The sequence below is a fragment of the Chiloscyllium plagiosum genome, chromosome 3 (assembly GCF_004010195.1).
Source record: "Chiloscyllium plagiosum isolate BGI_BamShark_2017 chromosome 3, ASM401019v2, whole genome shotgun sequence".
Taxonomy (NCBI): domain Eukaryota; kingdom Metazoa; phylum Chordata; class Chondrichthyes; order Orectolobiformes; family Hemiscylliidae; genus Chiloscyllium; species Chiloscyllium plagiosum.
Window position 1 is genome coordinate 16,070,211 of NC_057712.1, and position 24,400 is coordinate 16,094,610.

General features: G+C 40.3%; 1 protein-coding gene across 8 annotated transcripts in view; it reads right to left on the reverse strand.

Annotated features, from left to right (window-relative positions):
• Positions 1-1,721: 1,721 nt before the first annotated feature.
• greb1 (growth regulating estrogen receptor binding 1) overlaps positions 1,722-24,400 on the reverse strand; it is a 331,296-nt gene continuing 308,617 nt past the window's right edge. For 7 of the 8 annotated variants that reach the window (XM_043677663.1, XM_043677619.1, XM_043677672.1 and 4 more), the window contains 6 exons: positions 22,493-22,667; positions 21,421-21,648; positions 18,557-18,692; positions 12,317-12,517; positions 9,308-9,446; positions 6,415-8,287 (listed from right to left, as the gene is read on the reverse strand). In XM_043677663.1, the coding sequence (XP_043533598.1) occupies positions 8,124-8,287; positions 9,308-9,446; positions 12,317-12,517; positions 18,557-18,692; positions 21,421-21,648; positions 22,493-22,667 (1,043 nt within the window). In that variant the 3' untranslated portion in view covers positions 6,415-8,123. Of the gene's footprint in view, positions 3,060-6,414; positions 8,288-9,307; positions 9,447-12,316; positions 12,518-18,556; positions 18,693-21,420; positions 21,649-22,492; positions 22,668-24,400 lie in introns of those variants that run through there. The other variant, XM_043677647.1, reaches the window with a different exon arrangement.

Sequence of the window (24,400 nt, forward strand, 5' to 3'; positions counted from 1 at the left end):
GGAACAGATTTATGGACAGGTTTCTGAATTCACTCATGACGTTTTGTACATTTGGGTGATCAGGCCTTTTAGTCAGGGTTGAAGAATATGAATACACGTGGAATTTGTTGGCAGTCTTGTCAAGATTGTAATGATTGTTACTTGATAAGACAGAATCAGGTAACAGCAAGTCATCTGAGTTTTCAACAAGATCATATGGTCTGAACTATGATGCTGGAAATCATGATGTGATAATACAGAATAATAGAACAACATTACACTAAAATTATTTTACAACTAAATCTGCTTCACCACATGTTAGAAATGAGCATATTAACAACCAGAGAAATGCTGAGATTCACCTAATTTCCTCTCATTTTGAGTTTGATGTTTGTATTATACACAAAAAAAGGCTTGTGATGCTGTGTAGCAGAATACTTTCTCCAAAAAAGAGAAAAGTAAAATAATTTTGTTTTCTTTAAAAGACACTTTGTGCACAATCATCACGGGGCTTTCACTTTACTCTGAGAGTTCTGAAGTGTTGGTAAGTAATGGAATCCCACATCCCATCAATATTAAATGGTCAGAGGGAGGTATGGCAGAAGGTAGCTGAATGGAAAAGCAAGGACTTTATGAGACTGCAGAGGAGCATGAAGAGAAAGATGGGAGAAGGATAAAGGAGAAACATGAGAGACAGAATTGGGATATGGGGAGGAGCAATGAGGGTCTGACAATGAGGTGTGTAAAAGAAAACTTGGCACTTGAGAAACTGATGACAGGGATATGTGGGCAGGAAAGCTTTATCAGAATCCCTAGCTTGGAAGCAGGCCATTCAGCCCATTGAGTTCACACTGACCTTCTGAAGAGCATCCTACCCACCTACCCTCTAATCCTCCATTTCCCATGGCTAATACATCCTAGTCTGCACATCTTTAGACTGTGGAAGGAAACTGGAGGGAACCCACGCAGACACTGGGAGAATGCGCAAATTCCACACAGTCAGCTACCCAAAGGTGGAATCGAACCTAGGTCCCTGGTGCTGTGAGACAGCAGTGCTAACCACTGAGCCACTGTATAACCCCACTTTAAGGATATGAATCTGCTGCAATAAGCAGGGATCACATTTCACAGGACTCGCTCTCAGTGGCAAAGTGCCCTACCTCTGGCTTAATCGAGGTTATGATTAGTGTTGGCTCACTTAGGAGGTTTTCACTCCAATTATTAGGAATCAAATTTTCTTTAATTCCACATAATAATAATAGCTCTTGGGCATATGTGTCAGGTTCCACTGAACATTTGTGTGTTAGTTGTTTTATAAACAAGAGACAATGAAGTTGAACAATCTGGGAGAGATTGAGAAGCCAACACTGTGGTCAGACTGCAATCCCTATTCCATTCCAGTACATCGTTAGTTGGAGTCTCCCTCCTCCTGAATATTTAACTCCATACTCTACTGTTTGTGAACTAATTAAAAGTTGGGGAGGATGGAAAGCTGAGCACTACATTCCAGCCAATCTGTGATGATCGCTGGAATTTGAAAAATCACAGCTATTCATAGAATTCCTCCAGTGTGGAAACAGGCCTAACAATCCTACACCGACCTTCCAAAGAGCAACCCACCCTTCCTATTCCCCTAGCCCATTACTCTACATTTACCCTTGACTAATGCACCTAACCTACACATCACTGAACACTGTGGGCAATTTAACATGGCCAATTCACCTAACCTACACAGACAATCACCTGAGGCTGGAATCCAACCCAGGTCCCTGGTGCTGTGAGGCAGCAGTGCTACCCACTGAGCCAGTGTGCCACCATTGGTGAACAGGGTTTTCTTGCTTTATTAGTCAAGATTACATTTGAAGTTCAGTATATTTAGATTTAGATTTAGGTATTACGCTTTGCTCAACAAAATTTTACTTTTTAAAAAAAAGAAAGGGGACTTTTGACCCAGATAAGGAATCCGTGTTAAGGCCTACAACATTGCTATACTGCCACCTGGAGCCTTTACACTGGAACTGCATACCTGCTTTCAGGACCAGGATCAGGACACGGTAATTGAAGCTTTGCAATTCACTGCATGGCAAGATCGAAACACATGCAAAACACAGAACACCCTCACCTGATAGTACAGCATCATCTACAGGCATAACTAGGAATGCAGATAAGTGTCTTATTTTGAATGGGCTTCCCTCTTGGCAAAGCTACATATTGAAGCATTCAATATGTTAGAAAAACATATGATTAGGTTTTGCTTTTGAGAGTGGTGTTGAGGTAACCTTTTGAATTCAGGGTTTCTACTCTCAAATTGTGTCCTAACTATCAATGAACGTCACTAGATTTTGAAAGCAATGGTTGTTTTCTTTTCTGTCTACTGGCGTGCTTTTGTTATTTAATGCTACAACTACCTGGATGTTGAGGCATTAGGCTCCACCAAAGATGCTATTACCATACTGCACAAGGAAATTACCACAAATGTTGGAAATCAGAAACAAGAACAGCAAATGCTAGAGGTAATGCAGATCTGGCAGCATTTGTAGGAAGACAAAAACAAAATTGATGTGTCTGATCAGTGAACCTGTCAATACTGATGAAAGGTCTTCAGATTGAAATGTTATATCTGTTTTCCTTCCTCCACAGCTGCTGCTTGACCTTCTGAGTAATTCCAGCATTTTCTGTTTTTATTCTGGTATTACTGTTTGTTGTCAAGTTAGTCACATGAATGCAAATTGCTCTTACATGCATCTAAAACATCTTTCGCTTTGTTTAGAATGCTTTTGAAGAAGCATCACTGGACTCAAAATGTTACATTTGCTTTCTCTCCACCAATGCTGCCAGACCTGATGAGTCTCTCAAGCAATTTCTACTTCTGTTTCACAGTTCTAGCATCCACAGTATTTTTTGTTTTATTACAATCTTTTAAAATGTCTTGTCGACTCTTAGAGAACAAAAATGTATTCAATATTTTCTGGGGATAAGGATTTAAATTCTATGGATATTCAGCTTGAGGGGGGTTATCAAAAACTTTCAAGCGGTCTTCTTCATAGGTTAGTTGACTTTGCAATCATCAAAATGCTCACCTTTTTAAGAAAAAAAATAGTTTAGTCACTTACTGTAGTTTTGAAAATGTAAACAAAATTGCTTTTGTATCATGATGCAAAATGTCAATGTTTATTCTGATGACATTGTTAGGTCAAATTTAAACGGATTCAATTACCTGCATTCACCTTTTGGAATTTTTTGTCACAATGTTGACTTGGATTCACAGTGTGAATTCTGCGTGAATGCTGTTGTGTGCTCACATACCAGGAGAAAGTGAGGACTGCAGATGCTGGAGATCAGAGCTTAAAAATGTGTTGCTGGAAAAGCACAGCAGGTCAGGCAGCATCAAAGGAACAGGAGAATCGACGTTTTGGGCATAAGCCCTTCTTCAGGTCGTGTTGCTATGGTCTGGCGGAAGAATGTAGGAACCCTCCAACCACAAGGGATGAATACAGATTTCTCCAGCTTTCTCATTTCTCCTTCCCCCACCTTTTCTCAGTCCCAACCCTCAGACTCAGCACCACCTTCTTGACCTGCAATCTTCTTCCCGACCTCTCCGCCCCCACCCCTTCTCTGGCCTATCACTCTCACCTTAACCTCCTTCCACCTATCGTATTCCCAACGCCCTCCCCCAAGTCCCTCCTCCCTACCTTTTATCTTAGCCTGCTTGGCACACCCTCCTCATTCCTGAAGAAGGGCTTATGCCCGAAACGTCGATTCTCCTGCTCCTTTGATGCTGCCTGACCTGCTGCTCACATACCATCCTGTTAAGTTAAGCTATTGAATAAAAAATGTTCTTGCAGCCACCTATTTACAATTGAGATACAGGTTCATGAGATCTTTACCTATTCAGTTAATTCAAACAAAAGTTATAGATGGAAACAGGTCCATCTATTTGTTAACCTGAAAAGCGAGGCAGTAAGACATTCAGACTAGGGCAGGACCAGCTTGGATTGCTGAACTGTGCTGTTGGTTGAACACATCTACAGTGGTCTTATTTGATTGGCCAAATTATCTGGTTGAGGGTGATATGAAATTAGAAAAACTTGAAATAAAACATCACACTTAGAACCAATCGCAGTAAACAGCTGATGACTCACAAAAGGAGGAGCAGGGAAAAAGCAAAGAAATTGGATAAAATTCTATATCTAATATCAAAGTAAGATGTGATATTATTAAAAGTCAAGGGCTCATAGGTAAATCAAAATATTAAATCAGTGCCTCCTTTAATATCAGCTAATAATCCAATGCCGGCATTAAATTTGTACCTAAGTGTACCATGTTTAGAGACATCTAACTGGAGTGACATCAAACCAAACATGAACTACTATGGCAGTAAAAAGTCCATTGAGCGTTTGAGTTATGATCACATTTTCCATAAAGATTTGGCAGGTACAATATTTTTTAAGAATCAAAGATATAAGTGGTTAAAATGGAGTTAAAGGGCATGAATAGATAAGGTGTTTGACATTGGAGATATACGCTGGAGATTTCCACACTCAAGTACAATGTCACTTCAAACACGAGAACCTACAAAGTGAAGCTTACCACTTTGTCAGGAATAGTAACCATAATGAGAGGATGGAAGAAAACATAAGCTTAGATTTTGAGTTGAGTTGGAACTTGGCTGCTGAATGTGAGAAAGGGAGGGTTCTGAGACAGAGGGCAAACCACGCCTCCCTCAGAGGCCTGAGAATCATTCAATGCCAGACCCTTTTTCCACAATTCCATTTGTCTTCAACTCATAGCCAGCTAGAAGTACTAACTAGCGGGTGGAACAGATCGGGATTTGAATCATTTGGAGGAGACAAGTAAGGATCCAAGAAATGGTCCCGAGCTCTCAATAAAATATTTGGAAGGATGAGATTGGAATGGCAACAAAGTCAGTGAGAGGGAGGAAAGCCTGGAGCAAGGAAAGCCAAAGATGGAGCTCAAAGGAAGACTCCTTCCTAGCGAGTTTTGAGAAGATTTGTAACTCAGGTTGAGATTCAGGATGTAGGTTTGCTCGCTGAGCTGGAAGGTTCATTTCCAGATGTTTTGTCACCCCGTACTAGGTAACATCTTCAGTGGCTCTCTAAGTAAAGCAATGCTGATCATTCCTGCTTTCTATTTATATGTTTGAGTTTCTTTGGGTTGATGATGTCATTTCCTGTGGTGATGTCATTTCCTGTTCTTTTTCTCAGGGGGTGATAGATGGGGTCTAACTTGATGTGTTTGTTGATAGAGTTCCGGTTGGAATGCCATGCTTCTAGGAATTCTTGTGCGTGTCTCTGTTTTGGCTTGTCCTAGGCTGGATGTGTTGTCCCAGTCGAAGTGGTGTCCTTCCTCATCTGTATGTGAGGATATTAGTGAGAGAGGGTCATGTTGTTTTGCGGCTCGTTGATGTTCATGCATCCTGGTGGCTAGTTTTCTGCCTGTTTGTCCAATGTAGTGTTTGTTACAGTCCTTGCACGGTATTTTGTAAGTGACATTAGTTTTGCTTGTTATCTGTATAGGGTCTTTTAAGTTAATTAGCTGCTGTTTTAGTGTATTGGTGGGTTTCTGGGCTACCACAATGCCAAGGGGTCTGAGTAGTCTGGCAGCCATTTCTGAGATGTCTTTGATGTAAGGGTGAGTGGCTAAGGTTTCTGGACGTGTTTTGTCTGCTTGTTTGAGTTTGTTGCTGAGAAATCGGCGGACTGTGTTCACTGGGTACCCATTTCTTTTGAGTGCACAGTATAGGTGATTTTCCTCTGCTCTGCATAGTTCCTCTATGCTGCAGTGTGTTGGCTCGTTGAAATAATGTTCTGATGCATCTTCATTTGTGGATGTTACATCCATGTGCAGAAGCAATCATCCTGATATCCACAAACCCACCACACACTAAAACAGGAACTAATTAACTTAAAAGACTCTAGTTTTGCTTGTTGTCTGTATATGTCATTTACAAAATACCATGCAAGGACTGTAACAAACACCACATTGGACAAACAGACAGAAAACTAGCCACCAGGATACATGAACATCAACTAGCCACAAAACGACATGACCCTCTCTCATTAGTGTTCTTATATACAGATGAGGAAGGGCACCACTTCGACTGGGCCAACACATCCATCCTAGGATAAGGCAAACAGAGACACTCATGAGAATTCCTAGAAGCATGGCATTCCAACCAGAACTCTATTAACAAACACATCAAGTTAGACCCCATCTACCACCCCCGATAAAAAGAACAGGAAATGATTCCACCACAGGAAATGGCATCACTAACCCAAAGAAACCCAAACATATAAATAGAAAGCAGGAATCATCAGCAATGCTTCACATGGAGGCCCACTGAAAATGTTATGTAGGAGGGTAATGAAACGTCTAGAAATGAACCTTCCAGCTCAGCGATGAAACCAACATCAAGACGACTCCTTCCATTTCTAGTCCAGATCTGCTTGCCACAAGGCTCAGTCTAGTTAAAACTTATCACGCTGTTTCATATTCACAAAGCTCCCACCAACTACATTGGATGCCTTAGCCGCTTCCAAAAACTGCGGTTAAAATGGCAGTGATCAGGCACACAGAGAGACTACTATGCAGCTATTTTAATACCTTGTCTGACCTCTTCTCATCAGGTTACAGGGTTAGAATTTGTCCCCATATTTTATGCAATAGATTACATTGAGCATTACATGACAATCCTACCATTCGGTCACAATTAGTTTTACACTCCTCAATATTCCAATAATTACTAACTTTGAAATAAAATGAGATCAAAAGACATTCAATTCTATGACATGATACAAGTCCTTCCAATATTGAGGTGAATTCTGATATTTAAATCTTGCATTAAAAGCTCAAACATTTCATGTGTGTATAAGTTGCCCTTCAATTGGTGAATTGCTGAGAATAATTATGTAACATCTTCTTACATGGCAATTTCAACCTTTACCCTGAAAAATAGATCTCAGTCATTTGGTTTTTTTTTCCAAAGAGGATGGAAAAGTTTTCCCAACAGGTTATTACAATACAAAATCTGACTGTCAGCTTTTAATATGATCCTTGACTTTTCTATTTAAGGCTTCCCAAATGTTGGCAATATTGACACTTCAGTATAAAAATGTTACAGTCTCCAATGTGAAAGGAAATCAAAACAAGATTTAGAATGTTTTTCATGTTAGTTCAATTAGACTAGAACATGTTCATCAGTTTAGATTTTGGAGCCAGATTATCTGAAACCTTTTGGGCTGAACTAGGATCTTGGAAAATTAATAAAAGACAAACAGGAACAAGTGAATGTAATGCTTCTAACTATGCAAACCCTTCTCTGCATCCCCTACCCATCCCATATCCAGGAAACAATTTGTAGATTCAGTAAAAGCATGATTCTATACTCCATCTTCCAAGGCTAAGTCTCTGACCCTCCATATCTTCAATTTATGGTCTTAAAGGATGCAGTGGATTAACTAGATATGTCAGTGTGTGTATCAACTTCTGATAAGTTTATTTAAACTCGATCCTCACTCCAAAAGAAAGGCTTTGATCTTGGCAACAGCAAAGGTATTTCAGCCGTCGAAGTATTTAAAAGCCCATTGCTTTTCACCAGATCAGCAGTTTCATAATGCCCGATTATGAATCGATCCATTACCTGCAAGGGGCTACATAAGAGTTCAGTCTCTCATCATACGTCTCACAGTTAAAGGTTCTAAAGTGCAGATTTGCCACCAACTTCCACAGTGTCTAGTGAGGAGGGTACTCTTCCTGATTTCTTTCAAAACAGCAGAGTGGTGATTCAAACCAGAATGTTTCAAATTGGATCAAATACAACATCATTGATTCTAAACTACACAAAACATTAAAGCTTACATTTCTGTCTAGTATTCAGGTAAGTAAAGACACTTCAAAAATTCCATTTTAAAATATATGTTACGGCAGTGCATAAAATTGAGGAACGTTTACAGGAAATTGTTCTTGATGTATATCAGTCTTTACATTTGATTAATTTGGTACCATTCAGTTTTTCTTTTGTACAACACTGTTTTAAACATGTTAATATGTTCATGGCTTAAAGTAAATTCTGCATTACTTATGGAGTGCTCGGTTTTGCAGTCAGTGTGTTAAACGTTCGTGTCTCAGACATGTCGCCCAGTCAGAAAAAAGAGTGGCTTGTCTTCTTGGGAGTTAGCTGTCTGGAATTCATCTCGCAGTCGGAACTGCCACTCATCTTCCAGCTCTAATCTTACAACAGTCTGACGAAGAGAGCTACGATCTTGACAAATTACACAGAGTGTGGCACCTAGACAAATAAGTTTATGAAGTTAGTGTAAGCAATCAATTTTTAAAAATAAATGTTGGTTTAAAAATGCCCACCCCAGCAGTCATTAAGGCATATATCAAGATTGAGAGTCATTTGCAACACTAAAGCTGTACATTTTATGCAAGGAGTGCAGAGATGTGGACCAGGGGCAGGCAGAAGGGTTTAGTTTAACTTGGTGTCATGTTCCGCACAACACTGCGGGCTGAAGGGACCGTCCCTGTGCTGTACAGTTCTACCTTCTAATCAGATGTTATATTTAGATCAGGAATAAGTGACCTTCTGAAACTGCACTTCAATCATATCCTGCAATGACTGGCTAAGCTTCATCCTTTAATCCATGATTTTTTTGCCCGAGTACGTCTGTCAATTGATTCCTGTATGCTAATGTTCAAATATAGTTTTGATTCTCAGCTGTAGTCTGTATGTGTGGCTTGCCCATTTCTGCTCCATGCAATGTCTCCGGATCTTCAGACAGGGAGCCTGCAGCTAGATTACTAAAAAGACAGAGATTTCCAAAACTTGGGGCAAAGGCAGTGGGGTTCCACTATTCACCGGCGAGATTGTGGTGATGGCTGCTAATTTGGAGTGTCAGTCAGAACATGGAAGGGGAACACAATTATTGAGGGATGTTGACAGGCAGAAATGGGCTCCCTCTCACTGACAACCTGTAAAGGCATCTATCTATACCAACAGATAGTGCACATTTATCTATCGGGTTGTTCGAGAACCATGAAACTGTTAGCTATAGTCATAAAGTGAGTAATGTGCACACACATACACATAGACACACACACACATGTACACAGACGCATGCACACACACACATATAGAGTTTGAAATGCTTAAAATGTTAATCTCTACTCATGATTTATGGTTAAAAATCCCACCATTATTTCTGAAAGCCCATTTTAAAATAAATAATGACAAGGGAAAAAAAACTGTAACTTTTCAAAGCAGAACAGCAGATTAAAACAAAAACTGAATAAAACATATCCTTACCTTTGAGAAAGTGAAATTTTTTCAAAATATTCGCTGTGACAAATGAGTCACAGAGATACAGCAGGAGCCCGCTGAAAGTAAGGCCAGAGGTGTTTATATTTAAAGAATGAGGACGTGAACTCACAAAGCAAACTGTAATCTGGAATATTAATAAAAATGAGTTTGTAAATGTCACAACATCATAATACTTTGAAACACAAAAAGTTAAATAACATATTTCAGACAGAAACAAGTACTTTGAACACTGCTGATACCTGCTGCTGCCTCTCAATAAAATGAAGGGTGATGTTAGGTATGACAATGCTGCAAGAGCGCAGAGCAACCGCACCTAAAGAGGTGAGCCTGGGATGTACTTGATAGTAATATTTAATAGTAATACTTAATAATACTCATTTAAATCAGAGGCTACACAGCTCCAGCGGCTTTCTTCCAGGACCAATGTTGATCAGTCAAAATGGGAGAGGTGATCAGGAGTAGTGCAAATAATCCGGAAAGGCACTCCTGCTCCTCCTGTCTCCACATTCTTTTTAAACTTAAATCTTGTTGGTGTCAGCTTCCAGCAGTTCCTTGAAATACCTCTGTTTGGGCTGCATATAAACTTGGTTTGAGATGATAAATTGTATCTCTGATCTTACTGCAAGGAGTGCTTTCCTTTGCACTGTTACAGTAATCAAAGAGTTTTAAACATTTCTTGTTCTTCTAGCGGTAGTTGTCTATAAAATCCTTTAAAATACAGTAGTTAAAAAGAAATCGACCTGATGTGACTTCCGCACAAGATTGCAGAATTGGACAGTAGCAGGATGCACAAAAAAACCACCACCAAAATTGTCTATCCTGCATATAAAACAAGTGCTGACAGTGGTATCTAATTTTATAGCAAGACCTTGATGAGATCTCTGGTGCTGTCCTACCCACTCTCACACTATATTAGTCTCACATCAGTCTGTTCAGTGCAGCGAGTGATGGCCTTATCCTGATGGTACATTGCTTGACAAGAGGCTGGCTCCCCCTGGCTCTCACAAGGCACATTACCTCTTGCAGCTCAGAATTAGGAAGGAAGACAAGCTGATTCTACGACCATATTCTTCACACAGGCCATTCTGTTATAACGTATGTTTTGTCAACGCGAATTTGCTGTAACATGACTGATGACTACGAGATGCTGTTTCTAAAGCATGAACTTTTAAAAAGTGTGTTGGCTGTAAAACAATTACAGCGCCAACATCTTAAACGCTGTTTCTAAAGCGCGATTTTCTATAAAGTGGGGGTGCACATGAATGCAACCATCGCATTATATAAGAACTGACTGTACTTAAAAATAGGCTCTTCCCTAGCTGCTATGATGTGGCCATTTTGCATCAATGTGAGGCATTTTCTTGATTCATACATTTGGGACCCATTCATGCCTTCCTATAAACAACAGCAGCAAATGGCTCATGCTCTTCCCTCAGTAATTGTCAGTGTGATTGCAAGGAGCCATCTTCATCAACTCTTTCCCATTCTGCTCATTCCACCCATCACTGCCCCTTCGAATATTGTGGGAGATTTCGTGAAATAAAGGTTGGTTGGAATAGGATAATAATATGAGTGGTTAGGATTATAAGGACGGACCTGGCCTTGTCACCATGATTCAAACCATGGGAGTACAGAGGCTTCAAGAAATGGCAAGGCTGCAGCTGTGGACCTCAGTCTGGGCAGGAGAGTTTATATCGTTTGAGGTTCATGGAGGCAAGGAGGATAATTATGGGAGTGGGTGAAAGTAGAATTGAGATGTACACCAAAGCCACCTGATTCTAAGTTTTGTTTTATGGACACTACAGGCACCACTCCCTCCACATTTCCCTCAAGAATATCTGTTCAATCCCAATCAAGGGTCTTGATAACAAAAATCTGATTGTGAATGATTGCATTGACATCCTGGCTTTGACTGAAACTAGGTTTGTAGATGGTACTTGCTGAAGTCTCTCCACCTTGCTGTAGTTTTCAGGATGTTCACAACAGATCTTAACCTCAGGCTCACTTGGTCTCTCCCACCAACCCCCAGCTGCCTTCTCCTACTTTGCTCCATCTTTAAAACCCTCTCTGATTTATACTACCCGAGTGTTTCCTAATGAAAATATCCTTCTCCCATTCTTCCTTCAAAATCAAAATTCAGAATCAGGTGGCTTTGGTGTACATCTCAATTCTACTTTCACCCATAACTATCCTCCTTGCCTCCATGAACCTCACTCAATATAAACTCTCCTACCCATACTTAGGTCCACAGCTGCAGCTTTGCCATCTCTTTTAGCCTCACCATATTATTATGCTATTCCAACCAACCTTTATTTTGTAAACTCTTCACAAAATCTCTCGCAGCATTCTTTTGTACATTTAACTGCAGCCCATCACCGATACCTCAGCAGCTGACAAATTTCGTAGTCATTCCTTTGTTGCCCTTATCCTGGCAAAGCTTTTGCTGTCTCTCTTCTCAGGTGTTCACCTTGACATGGCCCCCATTTTCACTCCCTCAAGTCAAATTGCAGCATATCTGGTTCAGGCATTCATCTAGACTTCACTGGACTGGAGTTTATCTCCTCCACCTACTACTCCAAGATCACCATGGAGAGCAAAGCTAACTTCTGGCTTAATTTCTGCATTGCTAACCATCTCGGTAAGCACTTCCCACTCCAGCTCTTTTGCCATCCCCACCCCTCACTTCAAGCAATGAATAGCAGGAACTCCAGCTTTTTATCAGTAAGACTGAGAACACTCTTTCAATGGTCTCAGTTGCTTTCTCCTTTCCCTTTTGCAATCATGCCAAACATTACCCCCTTTGCTATCCTGAACCCACATCTTCTCCCAGTTTCTCCTCATAACCTTGCAGAGTTCACGTTGACAATGAGACTCTCTCTTGAACTGCTGGAGAGCACTGCCGGGCCCCACCATAAAGACCATGCACCTCCCCTGAATTGAACATTCAAATCATACTAAATAACAGTGTGGAGATTTATAATATTAGCACCATACCTCTTGACCTAGGTTGAGATAACAGTCTACTGAGAGCACTGGATGACTGTAGTTCCTTACAGATAATGGGAAAAGATGGTTACTTGTGTGCTGCAGATACTTTTCAAGCAGTAATTGGGCTGGTGCAGCTAAAAATGTGTGTTTGCTGTCTGGAGCACAGATATACTGAGATGGGGAAATGGACATTGGTGCATCAGGAACCTGGAACAAATACAAATCAATTCAATGTTGTCAATCAAAGGACAATATACTTATGGACTTTCCCTTCACAATATACATGAAAACGAACAGAGCGATTAAAAATTATTTTCTTTGAATGCGATACCAAGGTATGGAATCGCATGTCATATTGATCACAAGTTATGGTTTTCCAGTGAATAATGAAAACATGCAAATGAAAATAAAACTATCAGCAGCGCTCTACGCTTCAGTCCAATTCTGACCGAAAGCTCTGAACTGAAGTAATTTAGGGAAGATATCACCTCCTTTTCAGAACTACAAAGAACTGGAGAAAATCTAAGGGGTCCACTTCAGTTTTGCTGTGTAGAGCCAGAGTTGATTCTCTTTGTTCACTGAACTCACTTGGAATGCAAAAAGCTGACCTCATACAATAATATAAGGTCATTTTTGGATGTGACCTTTGTTCCTTTGTATAGTGAATGTCTTCTGGGATTGGAAAGAGGGTGAACAGTGGGGGGATGAGTATCAGGCAACAGCAGTTTTAAGAGGTTTCTGATCATTATAATTTATTTGATTTTTGAAGTGTAGCAAATTCATGCTGAACAGTTGAGAAACCTGTGGAGGGCACTGATTGTGTCAAATGGCTGGCGAAAGAAGGTGGTCATTTTTGGAGCCAAAGGTCACCCTCCAATAATGAGCAGTCCCAAAACTTCTAGACAGAAGTGAAAACACCAACTGCTGAAGATCATAGCAGGTCAGGCAGCATCCATGGAGAGAGAGCAAGCTAACGTTTTGAGGCTTGATGTCTCTTCATTAGAACTGAGGTGAAGTGTGGAGGGGATGGCATTGATGCTGTTGTTGGGGGTGTGGTGGAGTGTAAAATGTTGGGGGAAAAAGAATATTGGTAATTCAGATTAAGTGATCGAGATGTGATCACATTCCGATCACTCAATCTGAACTATCAACCAACATTCCAATCATTTAATCTGAATCATCAACATCCTTTCTCCCACAGCTCTAGACTCCACCCTCCATCCCGTCAAACCATTGCAGAAATGCTGTCCCCTCCACACTTCACATCAGCTCTGATGAAGAGTCATCTAGACTCGAAATGTTAGCTTGTTCTTTCTCCATGGATGCTGCCTCACTTGCTGTGATGTCCCAGCATTTGTTGCTTTCAGTACAGATTCTAGCATCTGCAGTAATATTCGCTTCTCAGGTGGAAGTAGCTTAAATAATGATCGTCTTCTCTCCTGCACATCAAACCTGGGAACAATGAAGCAAGGGAAAAGAGGTGAAAGAAGGCAAGTGAGTGTGCTTATCTTCTGCATTATTCTGGACTAATGCCTTGCAATATCTCTGACTGAATTCTTATTTATAAAACAATAATCTCAGTGGAGTCACACATCAATTTATATACACTAGTTGCATCAAATTCACAAAGAAAAGCCAAATTAAAATTTACACAGCTCCATTCAATTGGTCTCTCTGTAAAGAAAATACTCCTTCACAGCTGAACATGGATTAAAATCCATACAAAGCACCCGCCTCAGCTTTAGAAACAAAATACCTCATTCCAATCTGCTTCCTGAATAGCATCACTATGTGGTTCATTAACACTATCTTTGTCAGTAATCACGTTTCTCAGTGGCCATTTCATTCCACAGATAATCATCTTCTATGCCAGCAAATACTTTAGACATCCCATATTTAGTCATAGAGTCATAGAGATGTACAGCACGGATGTACAGTACAGAACAGTACATTCAGTCCAACTCGTCCATGCTGACCAGAGACCATCCTAACTTAATCTAGTCCCATTTGCCAGCAGTTGACTCATATCCCTCCAAACCCTTCCTATTCATATACCCATCCAGATGTCTTTTAAATGTTGCAATTGTACCAGCCTCCACCACTTCCTCTAGCAGCTCATTCCATACAAGTACCATCCTCTGCATGAAAAAGTTGCCCCTTAGGTCCCTTTTATATCTTTCCCCTCTCACCCTAAACCTATGCCCTCTAATTCTGGACTCCCCCACCCCAGGGAAGAGACCTTGTCTATTTATCCTCTCCATGCCCCTCATGATTTTGTAAACCTCTATAAGGTCACCCCTCTGCCTCTGACACTCCAGGGAAAACAGCCCTAGCCTGTTCAACCTCTCCCTATAGCTCAAATCTTCCAACCCTGGCAGCATCCTTGTAAATCTTTTCTGAATCCTTTCAAGTTTCACAACATCTTTCCGATAGGAGGGAGACCAGAATTACACGCAATATTCCAACAGTGGTCGAACCAATGCCCTGCGCAGCCATAACATGACCTCCCAACTCCTGTACTCAATACTCTGACCAATAAAGGCAAGCATACCAAACGCCGCCTTCACTATCCTATCTACCTGCGACTCCACTTTCAAGGAGCTATGAACCTGCACTCCAAAGTGTCTTTGTTCAGCTACACTCCCGAGGACCTTACCATTAAGTGTATGAGTCCTGCTAAGATTTGCTTTCCCAAAATACAGCACCTCGCATTTATCTAAATTAAACTCATCTGCCACTTCCTAGCCCATTGGCCCACCTGATCAACATCCCATTGTAATCTGAGGTAACCTTCTTCACTGTCCACCACACCTCCAATTTTGGTTTCATCTGCAAACTTACTAACTATAGCTCTTATGTTCATATCCAAATCATTTATATAAATGACAAAAAGTAGTGGACCCAGCACCGATCCTTGTGGCACTCCACTGGTCACAGGCCTCCAGTCTGAAAAACAACCCTCCACCACCACCCTCTTCTACCTTTGAGCCAGTTTTGTATCCAAATGGTAGTTCTCCCTCTATTCCATGAGATCTAACCTTGCTAATCAGTATCCTATGGAGAACCTTGTCAAATGCCTTACTGAAGTCCACATAGATGACGTCTACCACTCTCCCCTCATCAATCCTCTTTGTTACTTCTTCAAAAAACTCAATCATGTGAGACAAAAAACTCATGAGACATGATTTCCCAACGCACTAAGCCATGCTGACTATCCTTAATCAGTCCATGCCTTTCCAAATAGATGTACATCCTGTCCCTCAGGATTCCCTCCAACAACTTACCCACCACCGACGTCAGGCTCACTGGTCTATAATTCCCTGCCGTGTCCTATTTCTTGAATAATTTGGTAGCAATCTCTGTTTGAGTTCTACAACTCATTTTGAGTTGGTTACTAATGTTGGATACAACATTTGGTGTCTTCCATTGAGGATATCGTCTCACCAGTGATCACCCAGCCATTGTAATTTTTCCTTAAGCTATCTTTGAAGGGTGTGTTTAGGGAGAACATGCAATGGTTGAACAAGGTTGGTTAGACTATAGGCAATCACTACACTATCATATTATACAATCTAACCTCAGCAGCAACATCAATGACAGGGGGTGGCCTGAACATGTCCCAAATAGAAAATGTTTTTTTTAATATGATCCCAATGCTCAGAAATTCCAAACTTCCTCATTCATATTTTCAAGACACCTTCATGAATCCATCCATTTTTTTAAATGAATATGGACAACTATTCCTTTTGGGTTTTGTTGGTTTGGGATGGTCTTTCTCGTGAACATCACCATTGACTTGGAATATTGTGTACAGTTCTGGTTGCCCCATTACAGGAAGGATGTGGAAGCATTGGAAAAGGTGCAGAGAAGATTTACCAGGATATTGCCTGGTCTGGAGGGAAGGCCTTATGAGGAAAGGCTGAGAGACTTGGGTCTGCTCTCATTGGAGAGAAGAAGGCTAAGAGGGGATTTGATAGAGACAAACAAGATAATCAGAGGATTAGTTAGGGTAGACAGTGAAAGTCTTTTTCCTAGGATGATAATGTCAGCTTGTACAAGAGGGCTAGCTACAAATTGAGGGGTGGTAGACTTAAGACAGATGTCAGAGGCAGGTACTTTAGTCAGAGAGTGGTAAGGGTGTGGAATGCCCTGCCTGCCAATGTAGTTAACTCAGCCACATTAGGGAGATTTTAAACAGTCCTTTGATAAACTCATGGATGATGATGGGATAGTGTAGTGGATGGGCTTAGATTAGTTTACAGGTCAGCGCAATGTCAAGGGCCGAAGGGCCTGTTCTGCGCTGTATTGTTCTATGTTCTATGACTTCTGCTTTGTTGCTTGGACATACACTATAGCACAGTGGTGAATCTACCCTCTTCACAGTCAGCTGCTTTCACTAACACTGTTCTCCTTCTAATGTTGCTTCCTATTTGACTAGCTGACGTGTCAAAATCATGAGTTTCATTCTCGTTCCTAATACAAGTCAATGTGAGTTGTTCTTTTGTTAATGCTCAATTAAAAACTGTTGAAATGCAATAAGTCTGCGGTCCACATCCGCTGGAAGATGCTGTGTAATCCAGATCCTCTATCACAGTATAATATTGTTTCTTTTCATTAACGTTCTACTACATCCAGATTGAGCTTTCCAACCTGCAACGCATAATTTTTGAGTTTATTTCAGCATGTTGTGGCTATACAGGACATTGGTTGGGCCACTATTGGTTTAGTGCGTGCAACTTTGGTCTCCCTGTTATAGGAAGGATCTTGTGAAATTTGAAAGGGCTCAGAAAAGAGTTACCAGGATGTTGCCAGAGTTGGAGGGTTTAAGCTATCGGGAGGGCTGAATTGACTGGAACTATTTTCTCTGGAGCGTTGAAGGATGAGGGGTGACCTTATAGAGGTTTATAAAATCATGAGGGGCATGGTAGGGTAAATAGGCAAAGTTTTTTCACCCCCAGGGTGAGGGAGTCCAAAACTAAAGGGCATAGTTTCAAGGTGAGAGTGGAAAGATTTGAAAGGGACCTAACGGGCAGCTTTTTCATGCAGAGGGTGATGTCAAAGGAAGTGGTGGAGGCTGGTACATTTATAATATTTAAAGGGTATCTGGATAGGTGTATGAATAGGAAGCGTTTAGAGGGATGTGAGCCAAATACTGGCAAATAGGACTAGATTTATTTGGGAGGTCTGGTTAGCATGGACAAGTTAGACCAAAAGGTCTGTTTCCGTGCTGTGTATCTCTATGACTTCATGAAGATTCACATCAATGCTGGAGAAACTGAGCCTCCATTCTGGTGATTTTCATGAACTATCTTGTAACTTAATTCTCCAACAGCAGCTTTCCTCAGTTTGTGCATTTATTCTTAACCATCAGCCTAAGCCTTCAAACATTCACAGCTTTTCACCTGTAACTTGAACTCTGCAGCTGAATTTTGTAGGTTTATTTGCAATCTCAATAATTTTAAATTTGAACTGGGCAGTGTGTATGGTAAGGGAGTCCAAAACTAGCAGGCATCGGCTTACGGGGAAAGGGGAAAGATTTAAAAGAGACCTGAGGGGCAACTTTTTCACACAGAGGACGGTGTGTGCATGGAATGAGATGCCAAAGGGTGTGCAGTAAGCTGGTTCAATTACAATATTTAAAAGGCTTCTAATGGGCACATGAATAGGAAGGGTTTAGAGGAATAATATCCAAATGCTGGCAAATGGGACTAGATTAATTTCAGAAATCTGGCTGGCATGGACAAGTTGGATTGAAGGGTCTGTTTCCATGCTGCAAATCTCTCTGACTCTGGTAGTAAGTAAAAAGAGGCTGGACTTACTAGCCATAAATCAAGGGGTTGACCTTTACACAAGATTGACTATTACTCAAGTATATGTTGTATTTTAGATGAATGAGGCATGATTGAGTAAATGTTTTTTTTAATTATATCTATTGAGATTTTGATTAAAGTTAGATAAAGGCACAACTTGGGACAGAGCACAGTGGATCTCAATCCATGTATAATCCATTCTACACATTATTTGGGAATCATTGATTGTTAACACTGGGAAATGAAATGTTCAACTCCTCAACACTGCCATTCTTACCAAGACGAGATGACAGTTATCTGTAGATTCAATAGCAAAAAAGATTACAAATGTACAATAATTGATGTACTGCCATGATTTGGTGCTGCCAAACGTTTGTAAGTTTGAGCAACTTACAAAGTTTTGCAAAATAGCATATCTTGTCATGTTTTCTGTTACCTTTGACTTGATATGGAATGTTCTGTGCCCCCCAATGGCAATTTGTTTCTTCATAACACTGAAGCTATTGAAACGACAGATAAGAAGACCAGCACTGTGGACCCGGAGATTGAAATCCACATCGTCACAAGTAAATCTGAAAGAAGGCATAAACACATGAAATCATTTCTTTTGCAGGACAAATACAAAAAAAGTTCATTAAGTATAAGTCAACTAACTTCAAGTTGCTATATTTCAGACTGTAATAAAACATCAGAGAACAAATTGAGATCCGGTGGGAGGTCTGCAATGTTCCTGTACCAAGTGTTGAATTTTCCCATATTTTGGCTAAATATCAACTTTGGAAAGGTTCTTGGAATGTTTCCCTCTGTGGCAATACCACAGAGCCCTGTTGACTATTCTCATGCAATTCTCCACTGCTCGCTTCGTGAATGATTAGATTAGATTAGATTTTTTTTTAGATTACATTACAGTGTGGAAACAGGCCCTTCGGCCCAACAAGTCCACACCGACCCGCCGAAGCGAAACCCACCCATACCCCTACATTTACCCCTTACCTAACACTACGGGCAATTTAGCATGGCCAATTCACCTGACCCTGCACATCTTTTGGACTGTGGGAGGAAACCGGAGCACCCGGAGGAAACCCACGCAGACACGGGGAGAACATGCAAACTCCACACAGTCAGTCAGATGCATTCCTCTCTGCAGCACCCAATCCTGTGGTCAGCGGTAGAAGAGCTACTCATCGCTACTGGGACTGTTCATGTTGCAGACACCAAAATTAATTCACAGCGACACAACATTTCCGATGCTGGAGGCCTGGAAATTCTGTCTGTGCATTGCTGTTCGACACAAAAAAAATAGATGGAGTGGTTGCAAGGTTGGCCATACTCTTTCCCCAGGACTGCCAGAGGAGAATACAGCACTAAACACTGCCAGATTGGACTGATGTAGCCACAGTGCAGTGCCCGGCTCCCTTTCTGGGCTCCACAAGGCTAAGTGCTAACACCTCTCTCTGCTACAGCATGCTCACTAAATTCGCTACTATACTCATCTTCCCCCAAGACCCATGCTCTGCCACTCCCAATATTGCATGCAGAATGTTCCCTCAATGGTGCGCACCCCACTCCTCCAAACTACTAACCCTTCCTGCCCTCTGCATTTCATATTCACTCACTCGGAACATCTCAATACCTGATCTGAATGAGGAAGGGCCATCTCCCAAAATGACTTAACAGTTTCCCTGGATATACGAAACCTGCAGGACTGTTGTGGTTCAATCCCTAGATTGTAAGGACCCTGACTGCCCAAGCGCAAGGCTCACTCACGGTCAACTTTCCTCAGACTCAGAAAAGACAACAGCCTTGACCGACTTTGGTAGCTGCCTGACTGACAATCGCATCCCTTGATTAGACTATGGACATTAAGACATGGTAATTTGGTTGAAGCATATGCAGTGTGTTTGCTGTGTAAATTGCTGGCATATCCTGCAAGTATGACATTGATATAGCATGGTGCTGTGTAACAACAAGTCTGCCCTCTCAACCATTCAATACTGGCAAGCATGACAAGCTGCAGAAACACAACAAGCTGCCTGGCTTTCTGTCTGTGGGGAAAAACAATGCAAGGCAGAATTACTGTCTCCCTGTAAATTCTGAGTGGAGCAGTAAGGCTAAGTCGTCATGTTAAATTAACGCAAAGTAAATGAGCACTAGAAAAGCAAGCTGAGAGGCCAGAGATGTATCTTGGACCTGTCCCCGTGTGGAAAGTGGCTTGGCAGTAGAACTGCAGTGTAAGTTATCCGTGAACTCTAAAGGGCATTGTTCACGTGATGAACTACATTATAAGCAGTCCAAGATGGCCCATGGTGATGGGCAATCACAGCAATGTGGTGGAAGTCTACTTCATTACTACCAACAACCCCAGCAAGTTAAAATCTTCCCTCCTTGCGTGTTGATTAAGTGCCACAGAGCCCATTATCATTTTTTCTAGTTGTAAATTGAGACATACTTATTCATTGTGAATGGGCAATATTCAGCATAAATCAAATAACTGTATTTCTCAAACCAAATGTCAATAACTAACCATCCTCTGAAAGTAATAAAACACATTTGTTCCAAGTTGAAAGATAACTGGAGAGCCACCAAAGCTTTTAAGAAGTACACCCAATACCTTAGCAGTCAACCCATAAGTCTACTATAACCATTCAGCAAAAAAGCAAGCAGCAGATACATCTTCATCACCCTTTCTACTTCCAGAAGAATAAGAATTATTCCAGTACCTTATAGAGATGCCCCACAGAATCAAATTATATTGAATTAGGAATGCAAATCAATAATGTAACACAAACAAAATATGTTTTGGTCACAAGACATTCAGATTAAACATTCAGATTAATAGGACCCAAACCTACACTGAAGCCAGTTAATCTGACATGATGATATTTCTCTCCGATCATATAACAAGATAGTGAAGAATATTTATCTTCCAGATGACCGTCCCCATGATTTCCGAAATCAAAATAATCACTGAATGAAAACTGAATTGATTAACCTTCTATATTAGTTATTGCAAATAATTACAAAAAGAACTTCATTTCAGCTTCAGTTAGTTTTTACACCAAAGAATGTCAGTTTTCTTTTAGTGACAGCTATTATTGCAGCAGCAGTTTTAAGCATAAGATGACTTGTTTATAAATTCCATAACCATAATCAAGGAAACCTTAAACTGCTGATATGACTTTTCTTTTGCAATTTCTAATGAAATGGTGAATGCTGTTCCTGACTTTGCTCATAACCCAAGTTACATTAAATTTGTGTTAATATCTCAAAAAGCAGAAGTGCCAACATTAATCAACTCACCTGTTCTGATTGTACTGAACATTTTGAGTCAAGTCTACATTTAGCAGCAAGAAATCATGTAGATGGCAGCGGGAGAAAGGTTCCACAAAGTGCAGGTTGGTTATTTTACTAGACCACTTCCGGACCCCACATAGGGCATAGTGTGGAATTTCAGCAGTTGCCTCAATATGCTGAAGTACATGCTTCAAAGAAACATTCCTCTCTAAGGTATTTGGTTCAGCAGGCGCACTGGACAGTGAAAAAGGACAAATGAAAATTCAGTCAGTCCCTCTATTCATAATGGGAATCAATGGGGACAGGAGACAAAAAAGATTATAGTATATATAAATCATATATATAGTATATATGATTTGCAAGAGTAAACTCTTCTGTTGAAACCAAGACGCTCCTGATTCAAATAATCAATTGCTTGACTATAATAATGTGTTAAAGTTGTCAGAATCTTCAATATAATTAATTAGAGCTGGAACTATGTAGTTGCTGCTTTTCAGATGAGACATTGAAATGATGTGCGGGTGTCAAATATCCCAAAGCATTACTCAAACACGTGAATGGAGCTCTACTCACGTCCCTTAATACCACAAAATTATCTGAACGTTTATTTGACTGCTGTTTTTGTGATCTTGCCCATGTGCAAAGTGGCTCCAATGTATTATTTTACTTGAAAGCACTTAAGATTTTATTTATTACAGCAGTGCTTTATATAAATTGAGCTAGAAATGCAGTATTGAAATGCACATTGCTTAAATTGTATTCTCAAAAAAGTTTGAAATTATTAAATTTTCACTAACATCTCATGTTTATCTAATTATCTGTACATAGATATATTAATATAGACTGATCAAATTGTTTTTTCTGAAATAGTACTTGAAACCAGCTTTATTTGCTGAAAATGAATAATATTACAAGTTATCTTGAGTGGCTATGTAGAAACACACAATATATTAATTACACTGCAGAGCTGGATATAATCAGAAATACCTCCATTAGTTTGACCTCGTTAGTTTGTAATTTTGTTCAGTTCTCAACTGCAGCAAGGATGACGGTTTTAACGTTTGAATGCTTTGACTACCTGGTAGCGTTCTTAGAAACGTCAGTATTAAGACTGTTCCACATCACACAGGAGTCATCAGCAATGACAATGAATGGCCACACATCCTGGGGTTTAGATCCAAGCTCTTCTTGGCGATTACGTTCCAGTTCCAAGTTATGATAGGACAGCTCTTTGATCAAAAAATGAGCTGCACCTAAAACACAAAGAACCATATAGCTAATTGGATGAATGAATCTGATTATACTGTACAGGTCACTCTGCTGTAACACTCATTTCATTAATGCAAATTCGCTATAACACAATTAACAAATTGGGGACACTGTTTCTAAAGTGTAATCTTTTAAAGCGTGTATTGGTTATAACATAGTTTAAATGGTGCTGTTTTTACATGATTTTTCTTATAACACTGAATTGCATTAGAATGGAACTACCATGTTCTAGCAGAACTGACTATGTTTCAGAATACCAGGTTAAGAAAAAACATTATACAAATTTGTGTGGAACTCTAATTGGCTGTTCTTCATAATTTCTTGAACAGACATACCAGGGACCTTCAACATTGCCAGGCTGTGTTTGCTGCTAACTTGGCTAATCAATTCATTTCCCAACACAAATTAACTAGCCAGATCAGGTGAGGTTAATTGAGCCAGTTGGTATTTTAATAACAAACCAACTGATTTGATAATCATGTTTTAGATACTAAATTTATTGAATTTACGATCTCCTGAGATATTAATCCCTTTGGAATAGGATGTGAGAGGCATAGAATTCTGCAGTACATAACTCACCTTCTGCCTCCCCAAAGCTTGTCCATGATCTACCAGGTACAAGTCATGAGTGCAGTGGAATACCCTTTAGCTGTCTAGATAGTACAGCTCCAACATTCAAAAAGCTCAAAACCATCCAGGACAGAGAAGCTCACTTGATTTGCTCCACTTCAACCACTTTCAACATTCACTCCCTTTACCATTGATGCATAGTGGTAGCAGTGTGTACCACCTACAAGATGCACTGCAGTAACTTAACAATAGTCCTTTGACAGCACTTTCCAAACTCATAAGCTCTGCCATCTAGAAGGTCAAGAACAACAGATCAATGGGGTCACTATCACTTCTAAGTTCCATTCCAGGCTGCACTCCATCCTGACATTGAAATACATTAACAATCCTTCACTTTGGCAGGGTCAGAATCCCGGAACTACTTTCCTCGCAGCACTGCAGATACGCCTACACTTCAAAGACTGCAGAAGTTCAAAAAGGCACATCACCACCACCTTCTCAAGGACACTTGAGAATGGGCAATGAATATTGACAAGTGATGTGAAATACCATTATCCCATGAATGACGTTTAAAAAAAACATAATAGGCACTAGGCCATTTTATCCATTTCTAGATTTACAAAGAACTTTCAACATATGATTGTGATTGAGTTTGTAATTTTAAGCAGCTCTTTTAAAGTGCTGTATATTTCTGTAAAATAATAAGCTGAGTTAAAATATTTCAATCAGGGTGCTAATGAGCAATTACCAATGCTGAATACCAATGGGCAGAGAGGGTGCCATACATATTGAGCTTTAAGTGGCTGAAACAGCAGTCGTTAAAGAAAACACTGGTCAGGAGAGTAGGAGCCCTAAATTATTTATTTTTACAACGATAAAAGCTTTTCTGGTAACAGAACAGCTCCAAACCCCATTGTCAGACTAAGTACCGTTGACACTTCCACTGCAACGTTGTCATAATGTCCTTGAAATGTGACTCAGTTCTTAGGAGGAACCAACATATTCACATTCAAATGAGAGTCTTATATTGTACAATTATAATAACAGCAATGCATGAAGATTATTTATTACGTACAGCATACGTTAGTGCCATCAAAGAACAGCATATTTATTCATCTTTCACACCTTAAGCTCCAAATAAAATATT